This window comes from Paramisgurnus dabryanus, chromosome 22, assembly GCF_030506205.2.
Source record: "Paramisgurnus dabryanus chromosome 22, PD_genome_1.1, whole genome shotgun sequence".
Taxonomy (NCBI): domain Eukaryota; kingdom Metazoa; phylum Chordata; class Actinopteri; order Cypriniformes; family Cobitidae; genus Paramisgurnus; species Paramisgurnus dabryanus.
This window is the reverse complement of record NC_133358.1, coordinates 9984265-9999903: the sequence shown is the minus strand read 5'-3', so window position 1 is coordinate 9999903 and position 15639 is coordinate 9984265. Positions and strand designations below refer to the sequence as shown.

The 15639-nt window shown below is 36.6% G+C and overlaps 1 protein-coding gene across 2 annotated transcripts in view; it reads right to left on the bottom strand.

Moving 5' to 3' along the window:
* The window catches only part of adarb2 (adenosine deaminase RNA specific B2 (inactive)), a 205093-nt gene that overhangs the window by 17055 nt on the left and 172399 nt on the right, over nucleotides 1-15639 (bottom strand). For both annotated transcript variants that reach the window (XM_065294726.2, XM_065294727.2), the window contains exons 5-7: nucleotides 12369-12537; nucleotides 9060-9211; nucleotides 4859-5027 (exon numbers count right to left, since the gene is read on the bottom strand). In XM_065294726.2, the coding sequence (XP_065150798.2) occupies nucleotides 4859-5027; nucleotides 9060-9211; nucleotides 12369-12537 (490 nt within the window). The remainder of the gene's footprint in view (nucleotides 1-4858; nucleotides 5028-9059; nucleotides 9212-12368; nucleotides 12538-15639) is intronic.

Genomic DNA, 15639 nt, shown 5'->3' with positions numbered 1-15639 from the left:
ACGAGCTGCGGTCCAGGCGATCTGGATTCTCTTTTCTATCTCATTCTGTATTTTTTTTATAAAAGTAATTACTTTTACTCTGCACAATGACCTGGCCAGATAGAATCAGACCCTTGGGGTCCCGGGCGATGCAATCTGATTCGAATTAATGGTCCTGGGGACATAGATTGACCTGTGAGTGTAACTGTGTGTCATTGAATCCAACATACATGCACTTAAAGACGAGGTGGGAGATGTACCGTATGAAATAATAAACAGATGGAAATTTATTCATTTATAATAAGGATTGCGGAAAACACCACCACATGATAAGGACATCATTTTGAGTAAAAAAACAGAATAGAAAAAATAGTCTTAGTACATTTTGTGTTTAATTGACTCTCTGCTAAGACCTGCCACCCAATATTCAGATTTTGGTGAATCTCAAGACAAACCCTTCTTCTAAATAACAATAACTCTTTCAATACTCTGAAAAAAATGATTTTTTAATTTACTCAATTGTTTAAGGTAAGTAGTTGCAATCGATTTATTTAAGCTACATTTAGAAAAAAAATTGAAAAAAAGAAATAAAAATAACATAAAAACGTTTGTTTAAATGTAGCTTAAATAAAATGATTGCAACCACTTACCTTAAACAATTGAGTAAATTGAATGAATCATTTTTTTTCAATGAATCATTTTTTTTTCAGTCATTATTTAATCTTTTTTACATTATAGAAAAATAGTCAATTCATCAAGATCCTAATATATACCATTTTGAGATACCAGTATGTACTTCTAATGTAACTATCTGTACCTTTGCGGCACCTATTAGGTACACAAGTAGAAACGGTACCGCCCCAGTGACAATCTCTGTAACTTCTTGGACCTCCTGAAAGTGTCCAAGTGACATTTTGTCAATGTCAACTGACGATGGTTATTAAATAAAGCATATGGTAGTAAACTCAAACGCATGTGTGTGTGTGTGTGTGTAATGTGATTCACACAGGGTATGGATGGATTGTTAGTGTGGTGCACAACCATCACAATGCCAAACACTGGAGTAATCACACTCTCTTGTAACATGCCTCTGCAAATATTTCTCCATTCTTATAACCATACCTGTCAACATTGGGTTTTTGAAAATAAGGGACATTTCCAGAACCCTAACAATCCCCCCAACATCCAAATGAGTCTGTGTACGCGGGGAGTGGGTGGACGTGTGGGCTGAGTGCATGTGGCGGTTGTAGTTTTGCGCGAGGCTCGTCATCCTCCACCCTCCCTCAGGAAGCTTTTCTTCTTCTTCTTCTTCTTGTTTTTTTGGTGGGTATCGTTTGAGTGATATGTTACAGATACTGTATACATCAAATACCGCCAGTGGGATTTTTATAGAAATATTAAAAATACAGGAAATTATTTAAACGGGATGATGGCGGGATAGAATGGTAAAATACAGGAGAATCCCGGAAAAAAACGGGAGGGTTGACAGGTATGCTTATCACCTGTTAAACACTGCAAAAAATTATTTTCAAGAAAATGTATTCTTAGTATATTTGTCTTGTTTTTAGTAAAAATATATAAAAATTCTTAAATGAAGACGCTTTTTCTTGATGAGCAAAACGACCCAAGTCTAGTTTTTAGACCAAAAATTTCAAATTTGAGTGATTTTGTGCATAAAACAAGCAAAAAAATATGCCAATGGGGTAATTATGGGGTTTTATGCAAAAAATCACTTAAATTTGATATTTTTGGTCTATAAACTAGACTTATTTTCTAAGGTCATTTTGCTCATCAAGAAAAAGCATCGTAATTTTAAGAATTTGTAGATATTTTACTAAAAACAAGACAAAAATACTAAGAATTTTTTTCTTAAAAATATTTTTTTCTTAAAAATACATTTTTGCGGTGTAAGAGCTACACTGCAAAAAATGACTTTCTTACTTAGTATTTTTGTCTTGTTTTCAGTAGAAATATCTAAAAATTATAAAATTAAGATGCTTTTTCTTGATGAGCAAAATGACCTAAGAAAATAAGTCTAGTTTATAGACAAAAAATATACAATTTAAGTGAATTTGTACTTAAAACAAGCAAAAATATCGGACCAATGGGGTGAAAAAAAATAAAAAAATACGATTTTTTTTTCTTAAACACTAAATTTCAGAAAAAAATTCTCACCCCATTGGCAGATAATATTGCTTGTTTTAAGCACAAATTCACTTAAATTGTATAGTTTTTGTCTATACAAACTAGACTTATCTTTTTAGGACATTATGTTCATCCAGAAAAAGCATCTTAATTTAAGAATGTTTAAGAATTTTTCTACTGAAAACAAGATAAAAAAACTAATTTAGAAAGTCATTTTTTGCAATGTAAACTCAGATAAAAGGTACAAGAAAATACAGAAGTTGTCACTTTTTTTCAAAAAGTTCCCCCTTGTACCTAAAAGGTGCATGGTACCTTAAAGGTACATATCTGTTCTAAAGCGACGACTTTTGAACAATTTTTTGCACTGCAAAAAATTCGGCATAAAGTTAAAACAACTTGGTTGTGCAAGTCAATTCAACCTATTATTTTAACAAAGCTAGTGAGCCTGAGGTCATTTTGAGTGTGTTCTAGAGGTGTACACATGTCCAAAAATTCCGATCCGAACCCGAAGAGACCCGTAAATGTGTTACACACTGTACCGACCCGGACCTGGCTGTTATTTTGAAAGCTGGACCCGGAACCGACCCGGACCCGTCTATTTTTTAAAAGCTGGACCCGAACCGGTCCGGGGAAACACAGACCCGACCGGAGCCGATTAGCAAATATTCTTAAAGCAACACCAAAGAATTTTTTTTTTACCTTAAAATAACGTTTCCAAAAAAGTTTCAGTTGTTCATCCACTCTAAACAGAGTGAACGACACTTTCACATTCGCTTTGCAACCCTCTATCGGCCAAAACCGCACTAAAGAAGTTTCCAACCGTCGGGTCGCGGTCCTGTAGTTTGAGTGAAAACTACAAAAACTTGCTTTACGGCAGACCTACAATCCAATCAGAGCCAGCTATGCTTCAGTTTTTACGACAGTGGTAATGAACAATTACGCTTCTAACCTGTAGGGGGAGCAAAGAGCAATAAGTCTTTAGTGTTGCTTAAAGCTAAATGTTATTAATAAGTCAATAAACAGGTAGCGAAATTAAACTTTTTGTCTTACCCATAGAAGTTAGCCTTCTCCATCCTTGTACCTGACTGTGATGCACAATCCTCATTGCCAAGAAAGTTCCATTATTTAAATGTGAGTGTGTGTTCTCCGAGTCCAATCGACTCGGGTATTCCCACAATGTTAAACAGACCCGGGACCCGAAGTAATAGATTGAGACCCGACCTGCCCTGGCTGATCATTTAAAATATAGACCCGAACCCGTACGGGCCTCGGGTCTTCCGCGTAGACCTCTAGTGTGTTCACACTTGGCAGATTTGGTTAGATTAATACAAATTCTGGTGCAATTGCTCAGTTGGTGCGGTTCATCTGATGAACTTTTAACATTACCACCTCAACCTTGGCCAATCAAAGCAGACCGAGACAGCGGACAGGCTGTTTGACTAAAATTTGAACACAAACCAAAGACATCTAAACAAACCAAAAAACAAGAACTAATAACGAGATGCAACCCCAAAAATCCCACAAATGGCACAACATGGAAGAGCATTTATTTTATAAAATTGTATTATTATAACAGAGGAATTCCTGGGGCTGTTTAGTTTATGGTTTAGACCAAATGAACAAAGACTAACAAAGTACAAATGTGCTAAAAACCTTAGAGTGACAAATCTGTGAACTTTAGGTACCAATAAGTATCTTTGAACTACCAATATTGGGTACAAAAGAGTAAATTTTTGAAAGCGTACTGTCCTAGTGACAGCTTTTATACCTATATTTCTGAGAGTGCAAGAACCTGAAAGGCGCTGGAAGACGTTTTGTTCCTACTGTATGTGTTGTTGTTGTGTGTTTTGTTTGCTAAACTTTACATTTACCTACCCATGAAAATTGTTTACTTGTACAATAGGTCATTCTAGGGCTAGGAGGTATATAGAGTTTTGGTAATATATCAGTATTTTTTCCCCGGTGGGATACGGGATGGGACAATGCCACATCGGTATGGACTGATATACCCTATTCCCACATATCTGCATAGATTGGTTTGGTCGACTCCCTACCTCAAGGCAAATATCACAGCAACCTTTTCCATCTGACATTATAATGCCGTGTAAAAGTCACCCTGTTTAAACAGAGCTAACTCGCCCTCATAAAAACTAATCCTCTAATAAAGTTAAACCTTTAAATCAATACACTGTCCAGCATTCATGCTTCAGAAATCATACCATCGGGACGGTTGGTCTTAACTCGTAGGAAAGCACACTGTGCTGTGTGAACTGTTCCAGAAGACCACAATGTCACCTTTGGTACTGACCTTGGCTATATTTACACTGCAAAGCTTGATGGACTGATCCGATATTTTGACACATATCCAATTTTTTTGTCCTGCTGCCTATTTACTTTCACTTAAGAGATAAGAGCGCCAAGTGATAATATCAGACCTTTGTTGCTGGCAATGACATTCTCTTCTGCATTAGGAGGAGAATTGTATTTGAGTGTTTAGGACTAAAGTTGTTTCCTATCCCCTTATACCCTAGCAGTTATGTTTATGGCTGTGACATACAGTAACTAAAGCTTACTGTCTATTAAAATGAAAGGTGAAGAGTCCTTCTATATGACCTGCTCAAACTTCAGGCTTTAATAGGAAATAGCTTGTAAAGCAAATTCACGAGGTCTATAATGTCTACTCAATGAGAGTCTTTTATGTGTACAGGAAGTCGAGAGCTAAACGGTTACTGACCTGGAAATCTTGTCGGTGCAGGACATGGTTATGAGTCTCTGTCCTTGAAGGACTCCGTCCCACGTCTGTACGGGTACTGTGCATTTCACAGGCAGCGTACCCTCACCCGATTCCATCTTTGTTCGAAGGTGGCTGTGAAACTTCTTCACCAAGTGTCTGTTGGTGTGCACTGGAGTGACAATATATAAACACAAAAAGTATTATTGATGATCAACTGCATTTATCTGTACAAAAATGCTGCGTGCAAGTTTAATCAAATTGGTTATGCAAGTCAATTGAATCTTTTATTATATTTATTTTTATATCCTGTTTTTTAACTGGTACACATTTAACACTGTATTTGATCTATTTGTGATATGTTAAAACCTGAATAAAGTCATGTGATTTACTGTTTTCTACATAAATCATCCTACATAATGTAAGGAACATTTTGTAAAAATATAACCTTGATATCTTTAATATTGACTGAGTAAGGTCATGTCAAAGATAAGAAATCAATGAAACTTTAATGCTCAAAATCTCATTATTAGATTATAAGACTTTAGGCTGGATTTCACAGACAAGATCACAAATATTCACTGTACATACACTGCAAAAAATGATTTTCAAGAAAAAATTTGTCTTCAGTAAAAATATCTAAAAATTCTAACATTAAGATGCTTTTTCTTGATAAGCAAAACAACCCAAGAAAATAAGTCTAGTTTTTAGACCAAAAAAATCAAATTTAAGTGATTTTGTGCATAAAACAAGCAAAAAAATCTGCCAATGTGGTAAGCAACTTTTTTCTTGATTTTTCTTGAATTTAGTGTTTAAGAAAAATGTTCAAGATTTTTTTGCTTACCGCATTGGCAAATATTTTTGCTTGTTTTATGCACAAATCACTTACATTTGATATTTTTGGTCTAAATACTAGACTTATTTTCTTGGGTCATTTTGCTCATCTAGAAAAAGCATCTTAATTTAAGAATTTTTAAATATTTTTACTGAAAACAAGACAAAAATACTAAGAATTTTTTTCTTAAAAATCACATTCTTACTTAGTATTTTTGTCTTGTTTTCAGTACAAATATCCAACAATTCTTAAATTAAGATGTATTTTCTGGATGAGCAAAATGACCTAAGAAAATAAATCTAGTTTTAGACAAAAATATATACAATTTTAGTGAATTTGTGATTTAAACAAGCAAAAATATCTGCCAATGGGATGAGAAAAAAACCCTAACACTTAATTCAACAAAATTTCTCACACCATTGGCAGATTTCATTGCTTGTTCACGGCACATTCACTTAAATTTTATATTTTTTTTTGTCTGAAAAACTAGACTTATTTTTTAAGGTAATTTTGCTCATCAAGAAAATGCATCTTAATTTAAGAATTTTTTGATATTTGTACTAAAAACAAGACAAAATAATACACAAAAAAGGCATTTGCAGTGTATAGTGGCCCCATAAAGTATTTAGTCACTTATAAATCTTCAAAATGTATCAATATCCCAAAATTAGTAAGATATTTTTTTTCATCGGCCCCAACTGTATTTTTCCGAATACCTTTTATTTTGCTTTTCAAGCTTTTTCATTTAAAATTGAAAGTTCAAAGTTCAGTATCCATGGAGAAGTTCCGGGTTACGTTTCTTCATGTTGTAAACTCTAAGGGCGAGGCTTAATTTATATGGGCATAATATTCAAATTAAGATGACCCCCTTTATCAAGATCATTTGTATGATGAGATTGGAAGCGTGCAAATGTTTCACAAATCACATGTAAAACCGTAATTCCGCTACTATGCACTACCCAATTTATACAAATACTGATGCAAAAACAAATGTAATAAATTTTATACTCTGTGTATGTTTTGATCTTCATTCTGAATCTGATCTCTAACAAAAATCCTTTAAAAAAAATGCAATTATTTCAATTTTTTGATTAAAATTTTGTATTTTTGAAGAAATCTACCCATATTTGAAGGGTTATAAAAAAGAACAAATAAAGATTTGTTGTTTGTTTGTTAAAAGCAGAGGGTCTGTTCTAGGGGTGACCCCGAATAGTCGAAGATTCGATGCATCGATAGGAGAAGCCTGATTCGACTAACAATCTCACAGTCGAATCGTCGCAGATGTGTTATGAAATGAGGATCATTCAATTTTGGCCGTATATGGGTGCACACATTATATGATTTCACATATAACAGCTTTCTCACAATATATTAATATACTGCATATTATGATAATGCTGCAAATAATATGTGAAGTAGCAGCTTTCAATAAATATTTTTAAAATGCATTAATAAATCCAACAACCCCTGTGACCGGGCTACACGTCCATAAGAGGTTTCTATGTTAATAAACCACTGCTTCTTTGTTTTCTACATTTAAAAGACAAAGCTGGCAAATTATATTATGCCTTTCGTTCTTTTAATAATTTCTATATTTTATTTTATTTATAAATCACTTTGGGTTATCTGATTTAACTATTTGGCTTGTGTTTTGTTTCCGTGCACTTGAGGCATTTTGCATATTTGTTCTGCACTTTGTTACTTCTGACCTTATTTTATTTAAAAAATTGTATTTATTATAAACGTAAATTCTGATCTCATTTAAGTATGTACATTTTGGATAGCTTTTCGTTGTATCGATGTTGCGCTATTGCGTGCTGGCCATGCTTGCGCATGTAATTTAGCCGAACGGGCTAGGTGCTCTGCTTCTCATATTTAGGAGTTCATCAAACTAAACATTAAAAAAACTGATGTTTTTTGACGAGTATAAGTTTTTAAAATGTATTTAAAACATACTGGTTATCTTGTCAAAAGTTAAACTACAAAACAGGTTAGCCGTTTTTTTTATTTCGGTGATGAAACGGAAACTAGTATCTGCACCAAACCTATTTCTGCCTGACACGAATGTCTTTCTTGTGATTTAGTATTATGGTCGGGCGGTGTTCACTTTCAAATGATAGCAAAGAGATTCCTGAAATAAATAATATCATCCGGTCTTTCTGTATCTAAAGTTAATACAGAGATGATCAAAGTCAGAGCAAGCAAGCAGGTATTTCTGTGCTAAATAATAACGCGTAGTGTCTATAAAATCATTAATTTCAGTGTTTTTCTTGTTATAAATTAAAGTTTAATGATTTGTATATAAAGCTTAGTTTTTATCATTTATAGTCACAATCACAAATTATTTGTCATTTCTCATTTGTCGGGTTTTTTTTTGGTCATGACTGCTTTGACGCGCTATCTCCAAATTAAATAAAAACACTTAATTGTAGCCGGAGTTTCCAAGGCAGGATCACCTTTGTTATTTTTTTAGGTTTAGTTATCAAAATGTATTTTTGTGTGATGTTCTGTAGATCGTGGCTTTAAAATGTTATGAGGAATAATTAAACAAATGTTGCCTTACATTTTACCTTAAAAAAAATATATATAAATGCATCCTCAGTTTTGTCTTCGTTTATTACTTGAAAGACAGTTTTGGTCACTTTATCAGAAAGTTGTTTATGTGTGCTGCTTGTGAAAGAAAATAAAAGTTACCAATTTGTACCTGGTCTGGCCCCCTCCCAACCCATGCACACAAACATAGATGATTCGACTATCGGTCGACTATGGAAAGATTTGACAAATTCTGATTCCAATATGTAAATCCTTAGTCGAGGACACCCCTAGTCTGTTCTTTCGTTTGATATATTTGTATGTATATATATTTATAAAAGAAAATTTTCCTGGAAGGCATTTTGTGAAAATCACAAAAAATGCTGGTTGGCAACTTTAAAAAAAATGGCTGGCAGGGAATGAGTTAAAGTTGCAATGAAACGGATGTAGCAATTGTCTTATTTCCACTTGATGACGTGAAACGGCTTCTGAAAAAAAAAATAGGGCGGGACTTGAATTCGTCCATTGAGAACGAATTGGATCGTTTGAAGTTGGGTCATGTTGCTAATTGCTGCAATCTTTTCCCCGACACCGCCCAACTGCCATACCCTATGACCGGAAGAAAAGAGATCGCTTTCGAGAAGGGGAGGAGATTTGTGTTTTTGATTATGAGGGCACATTTTTTTTAAATAATGAAGCTCACAGATAAGAAATACCAAACTATTCAAAAACAAATTACAGATTTTTTATTTCAATTTAATTTGGCCTTTAAGAGAAAATAAATAACATGTAAAAAAGTAAAAGACAAGTGGAGAAAAAACAGACAATGAATCTTACAGTCAGAGGTGATTTCGTATGGTGAGTTGACGCGGGCGTCACCGCAGGGCGAAGTGCTGATGTACATGTGGAAGAGGATGTTCTCTCTCAGTCTCAAACACGAGTCTTTGTGCCGTACGAAGATCGATTGTTCCCAGTCTTCTTTCCGTTTGCTTCAGAGTGATCACAGACCCCGGGCAGAAACAAAGAAACGAGAGAAGAGACATGAGAAACAGCAACGTCTCAAAATGCTTTGCACCCACAGTCTCTGCTAATAATGGACCGAAGACACAAAGAAGACAAATATTGGCCTTGCCGTGACCAAGGCTACTTCAGTCACTGTCACCTTCATGGGAAATCTCAAATCATTACTCTGTCAGAAGAACAAGGTTAGAATAAATAGCTGCGAAACCAACGAGCTGTATTTCTTTAACCTGGATGATCTGCAGCTAGTCAGCTGTAGGGAGGACGTTTCCAGCTGGGCCGCCCCACTTTTACAGATATCATCATCGTAATTATCATTACCGCCACACTGTGACCATCTACAAAAACGTTTCGGCGTAGAGATGAACTGTGCGCGGGGATCGCATTACGTACGAAAACATCATCGCCTCTAATTAGCACCTGAGCTGAGCTGTGATGTCAGGGGTGGAGTTGTGTTGCTCTAGATCTGTCCATCGAGAAAGGTGTTGATAGCCGTTGTGGTATTTTATTTGACTTATCTACTAAACTAGACTCCAGAGCCAGCCAGGTGGGTCTATTTAGCTGCAGATAATGCACTTTGTGAAGACTCGTATGCAAATATGACATTACAGGAATCTGCAGCATCTAGGAAGACATTTAGAGTCTTCATAGAGGCGCACTGATACCTCCAACACCAGACCCACACGATAATGCAAATCCTTTATGAATGAAGAAATGAAAGTAACACCTTTGAAAGTACATCCAGATCCTGTGCTTGGTGAAAAATGTGCTACTCGGAGAAGAGCGTGTCTGCATGTGTGTGTACCTGCACGATAGTAATACCAGTAATTATTTGACCTTATGAGGACATTTTTGGTCCCAAGTTTATAAAACATACAGAATTATGTTTTTTGAAAATATAAAATAGCAGAAAGTTTTCTGTGAGGGTTAGGCAGAAAATACTAAAGTATTTTTACTTTCTACACTGTAAAACATCTGCTGTAATTATGCAGCTGGTTGACAGTAACTTACTGTAGAAGATAAAGACTGAAAATGTTTCATGTTCATTTAACTTTGAACAAACTGTTGCCAGTAAGTAACATAAATGTAAAATCTACAGTAAGTTACTGACAGCTAGTTGCCAGTAATACCTATTAATACTGTAATTTCTACAGATTTTTTTTACAGTGTACATAAAAGAACATTTTTAAGTATTCGTATTTTATCAGTGTTACATACATTCCAAAGCATATTATCATAATTTTTATTCCAGTTTTTGGTTTACATTAAATATTTAAGTACATTAAACATCTAGTATTTTTTTACTTTTACTTAAGTAAAAAGTACTTTTGTACATTTACTCAAGAAAAGTAAAAGTACACATTTTTCATGTAATTAGGTATTAAATTAATTCTAATATGCGATATAAAATGAATACACAGTATGATTTTATGCTTTAGAATGTAGTGAAATTTTTTTAGTAAAGTACATATTTCCCAAGACAAATACTCTGATAAAGCACAAATGCTTGGTAAATTTACTTAAAATACTTAAGTGTCCACCTCCGGGGTTAGGTTTAGGGATAATCCACACTCAAAAAAAATAAATAATTTTTTCTACCCAAAAGCTGGGTTGAGCCTTTTGGGTGATTTAACTGTGTAGTTTTACTACACTAACCATGGTTTAACTATGTTTTTTTGAAAACCATGGTTGTCAAAACCATGGTTATTTTGTGGTTACCATGGTTTTACTACAGTAACCATGTTTTTTAGTTTTAACTGTAATAAAACCATTGTTAATTTTTCATAAGGGACATTACGTGAATTGGTCATTAGTGGTTAGCTTGTTTGATAAGTTGCGCCCACATGATCCTAAATACATTGGTTACTCTTTTTTGGATGTTTAAAATGCCTGAATCTGATTTTGTCTTTAATATATGACTTTTTACATACTCTATATAGCCTATACAAACCTAAGCAAATAACATGAAGTAATAAAGGAAGACAAGTAACGCTTGGTGCGATTAATGTCATGGAAACAAACATAATCTGCTTTTTCAGATTATTTTTTCAGTTTATAACCACTGCATAAACTTCTTGAGCAGCTCTCACAATACACTTCAGAACATCTCCTTGTGTCCAGGTAAAAAGTTTTCAAGAGGATAATACGAAAGTTATAATTTTTTTTTCTGGTGAAATAAATGTTTATAAATGCATTTTTGATTGTGATTAAGTTTTATTCTTAGATATGTTTGATTGAGGTAAACTGTATTACAGCACATGTCATTTTAATAAAAAAAAAATAATTGGATACCATGTTGGCATGTGTTTTTAACGTGGTGTACACTCACCTAAAGGATTATTAGGAACACCATACTAATACTGTGTTTGACCCTCTTTCGTCTTCAGAACTGCCTTAATTCTACGTGGCATTGATTCAACAAGGTGCTGAAAGCATTCTTTAGAAATGTTGGCCCATATTAATAGGATATCATCTTGCAGTTGATGGAGATTTGTGGGATGCACATCCAGGGCATGAAGCTCCCATTGCACCACATCCCAAAGATGCTCTATCGGGTTGAGATCTGGTGACTGCGGGGGCCATTTTAGTACAGTGAACTCATTGTCATGTTCAAGAAACCAGTTTGAAATGATTTGAGCTTTGTGACATGGTGCATTATCCTGCTGGAAGTAGCCATCAGAGGATGGGTACATGGTGGTCATAAAGGAATGGACATGGTCAGAAACAATGCTCAGGTAGGCCGTGGCATTTAAACGCTGCCCAATTGGCACTAAGGGGCCTAAAGTGTGCCAAGAAAACATCCCCCACACCATTACACCATTGCATTAATGAGAAATTGAACAGGTGTTCATAATAATCCTTTAGGTGAGTGTATGTGCAAAATAAAATAAACATTAAAAAAAGAATAATAATATTAACCCATTTATGAAATAAAATTTATCCAATATTTAAATAAAAATGAAACCATCATTTGGGTTAAAAAACAACACATTTGCTAGATTAAAATGAACAACCCAACTTAATGGGTCAAGTTAGCTCAGCGTGTGTTCTGTCCTATATTTACCCAGACGTTGTGCATTACTATTCTATTCTATGGAATGTCTATGGAGTGTGTGTATAAGTTACCTGAGGTGTAACTCCAGGTGAGAGTATAGAAACCGCAACAGGGCTCGTCTGGTTGTGATCTCTGCATGGCAGTCGTTGACCACCAAACCCCGGTCACTGATGTACTCTCCATTAATACATTTAGTGCCAGTCGATAGTGCCACCACTTGGGCCTGTCTGAGATCCAGACCTGAAACACATCATATCAAACAAATACTGTAACTGCTAGAATGGTTTTAAATAATTTAAACAAAACTGAATAAATATCATAACACAACAAAAACAGGGTAAAGTTTACATCCCTTATCATTCGTCTGACCTTAATGGATTGTTTGGCACATTTCACAATGCATTATTTTGACTATTTTTCATTGGACAGCAGAACATGTAAACACTGTTATTCATTTTTCATGCAAAGTGGTAACCAAGCACAACAGAGGTCTTTATCCAAAGTGGCTTGCGGTGCATGCAAGGTATACATTTAATTATTGGGTTCGAACCCACAATGTTTTGCATTGCTAGCACAATTTTTTTGGTCTTCCTTACATGCATTTCTATTCTGCATTCTTACTAAGGTAAATTAATAAATTACTTCATTGTTCAGGACAAATTCTTGACAGATTCACACATAAAGTAGCGCATCATACACTGATAAAACACAATTGTTTTATCAGAACAGATATATAACTGTAAAAATTTTTCTCAAATTAGGTCTCGGAATGATGAGTGACCCCTAACTTGCTGTGGCCGTGCTGGACATCCGCACACAAAGCTTTTCCGTGACATTTTCATCAGCGAGACAAAACCCACAACCCCGGCACAAAAGCATCTCCACCTGCCGCGGTCCACCGTAGCTCTCTCACAGCTGCTGGACCTGCGATTCGACACGAACAGAAGTATTCGCGCTTAGGATGGGAGAACGACTCAAGCGTGTGACTTTATGTCTCAGCATGCTTAACCATAAAGCTCTGTGTGGTGGAGAAAATAATATCTACAGTATCTCTCCATCACTTCAAAAATGTAGCCTCCTGTAGACCTGCGGGCTAAAGGCAACATATGAGCTTTTATCAGTCAGGGCCCAGGCGGTATTGCACAGCGCTGCCCGGCTGCCACTAGTGCGGCGATGGCAATAACAATAATAAAAACTAATATTGAGGTGGGGTTAAAGGCATAGCCTTTGAAATCTATTTTTGCACCTTTTACTGCCTGCTGATCCAGAAGAGAGAGAGAGAGACGGAGAGAGGTTGTGGGAGATGACTACAGGAGACAAAGAAAGGAAGCTCTTGAATGCTCATTTTGTTTATGTAAAACACAACACAGACAAAGCTTAGCTAATGCAAGGACTAGGCCTAAGTTAAATTGGTAATTTTCTAAACATGCCTTAGAAAAAACATTACTGATGAATTGTGAATTCAAGGAAATTTTATTTACAGTGGAATAAATATAACATTATTGCACATTTTTATGGCAATCATGCTAACATTTTTATTGCATGTGATATGCGGTGAGCGAAATTCTTTATACTCCTAGAAAATAAATCCTAAAGGAGGACATGAGAGCAGCTGCCCAGCGCAAAACCCATCACGATGAGTTATGTTCTTCTATTCGCTCACTATTATATGAACTCTACCTCGCCATCTATCAAAGACCAACTGCAACCCTTAAATGTTCCCTTGAAGATTAAACACCAGCTGGTTGCCCCATCTACACCTGCCCTACCTGTGCTATCCCAGCAAACACCTGTGGCAAAGCACAGGAGGTGCACAGTATGCTCAGGTTTGCGTTTAGCCGTCTTTACTCAACAAACCCCAACAACACTTTCTGGAAAAATAGCGAGCGAACACCTCACCCACCCATCCGTTACTGTTCTTGCTGAAGCGTTTAATAATAGTTTAGATCAATCTGGCGATGGCAGCGAAAAAGAAAAGAAGTGTGCAGTCATTTCTCTCTGTATCGGCATGAAATTGTTGTACAGGCTCTTATGTCTCAGTATGTGGGGGTGTTCAGGCCTGTGGGCACTGCTGCTTTTAGAAGAGCAATAATCATCAACATCTCGGAAAGAAAGGCACGTAGTGCCAGTGAGGTGGGTACAGAGACAAGCACTGCTGGATGTGAACATCACTGCTGCTCTCTTTAGCCTTTAGTACACTGCTGGATAAAGGAACATTATAAAAAAAATTATAAAAACAACTCTTTGTTGGAAAATGCAATCTGTGCATTATTTTTAATAATAATAATAATAATAATAATGCTATAAAAATATTTTAAGGCCTACTTTTTAAACAGTAGGGTTTATAGATTTGAGACCAATAAGGTCCACACTGTCAGAAAAAAATTGTCAAAATATGTACCCCAGCTGTCACTGGGGCTGTAACACTTTAAAAAGTTCAGCTCTGCACCTAAAGAGTTAATATTAGTCAAAGATACATATTAGTACTAAATGTATACCTGTACCTAATGTTGCATATTGGAACCTTTTTAAAATGTACTGCCCCGGTGACAGCTTTTTTCTAACAGTGCAATAAACATCTTATGTGTTGACCCCTTTAGACCCTGCGTCCAATGGAATGGACATCACATTTTGTGATTCAAATCAATTAAAAATCATGCTGCTATGAATTGGTCTCATATCTACCAATATAAATAAGGCACACTGGAAGGCCCTGGCTAAGATGTTTGCCCCTAATCTCGCTAACCTGGCCAAGTTGGCCTCTTTCTTCCCTCTTCTCATTTTTGGTCCTGCTAGCGCCTCCCTGGTCTCTGGTCTCAACAGCATCTTCCTGGTCTCTGGCCCCCCAGCGCCTCTCCCTGGTCTCTGGTCTCGCCAGTGCCTCCCTGGTCTCTGGTCTCACTGGCGTCTCCCTGGTCTCTGGTCCGACCAGCTCCTCTCCCTGGTCTCTGGTCTCGCCAGCACCTATCTGGTCTCTGGTCTCACCGGCGTCTCCCTGGTCTCTGGTCTCACCGGCGTCTCCCTACTCTCTGGTCCCGCCAGCGGCTCTCCCTGGTCTCTGGTCCTGCCAGCGCCTCCCTGGTCTCTGGTCTCGCCAGCGCCACCCTGGTCTCTGATCTCACCGGCATCTCCCGTGTCTCTGGTCTCACCGGCGTCTCCCTAGTCTCTGGTCCCGCCAGCGCCTCTCCCTGGTCTCTGGTCCTGCCAGCGCCTTTCTGGTTTCGCCAGCGCCACCCTGGTCTCTGGTCTCTTGTCCCGCCAGCGCCTCCATGGTCTCTGGTCCTGTCAGCGCCTGCCTGGTCTCTGGTCTCACCGGCATCTCCCTGGTCTCTGGTTCTGCCA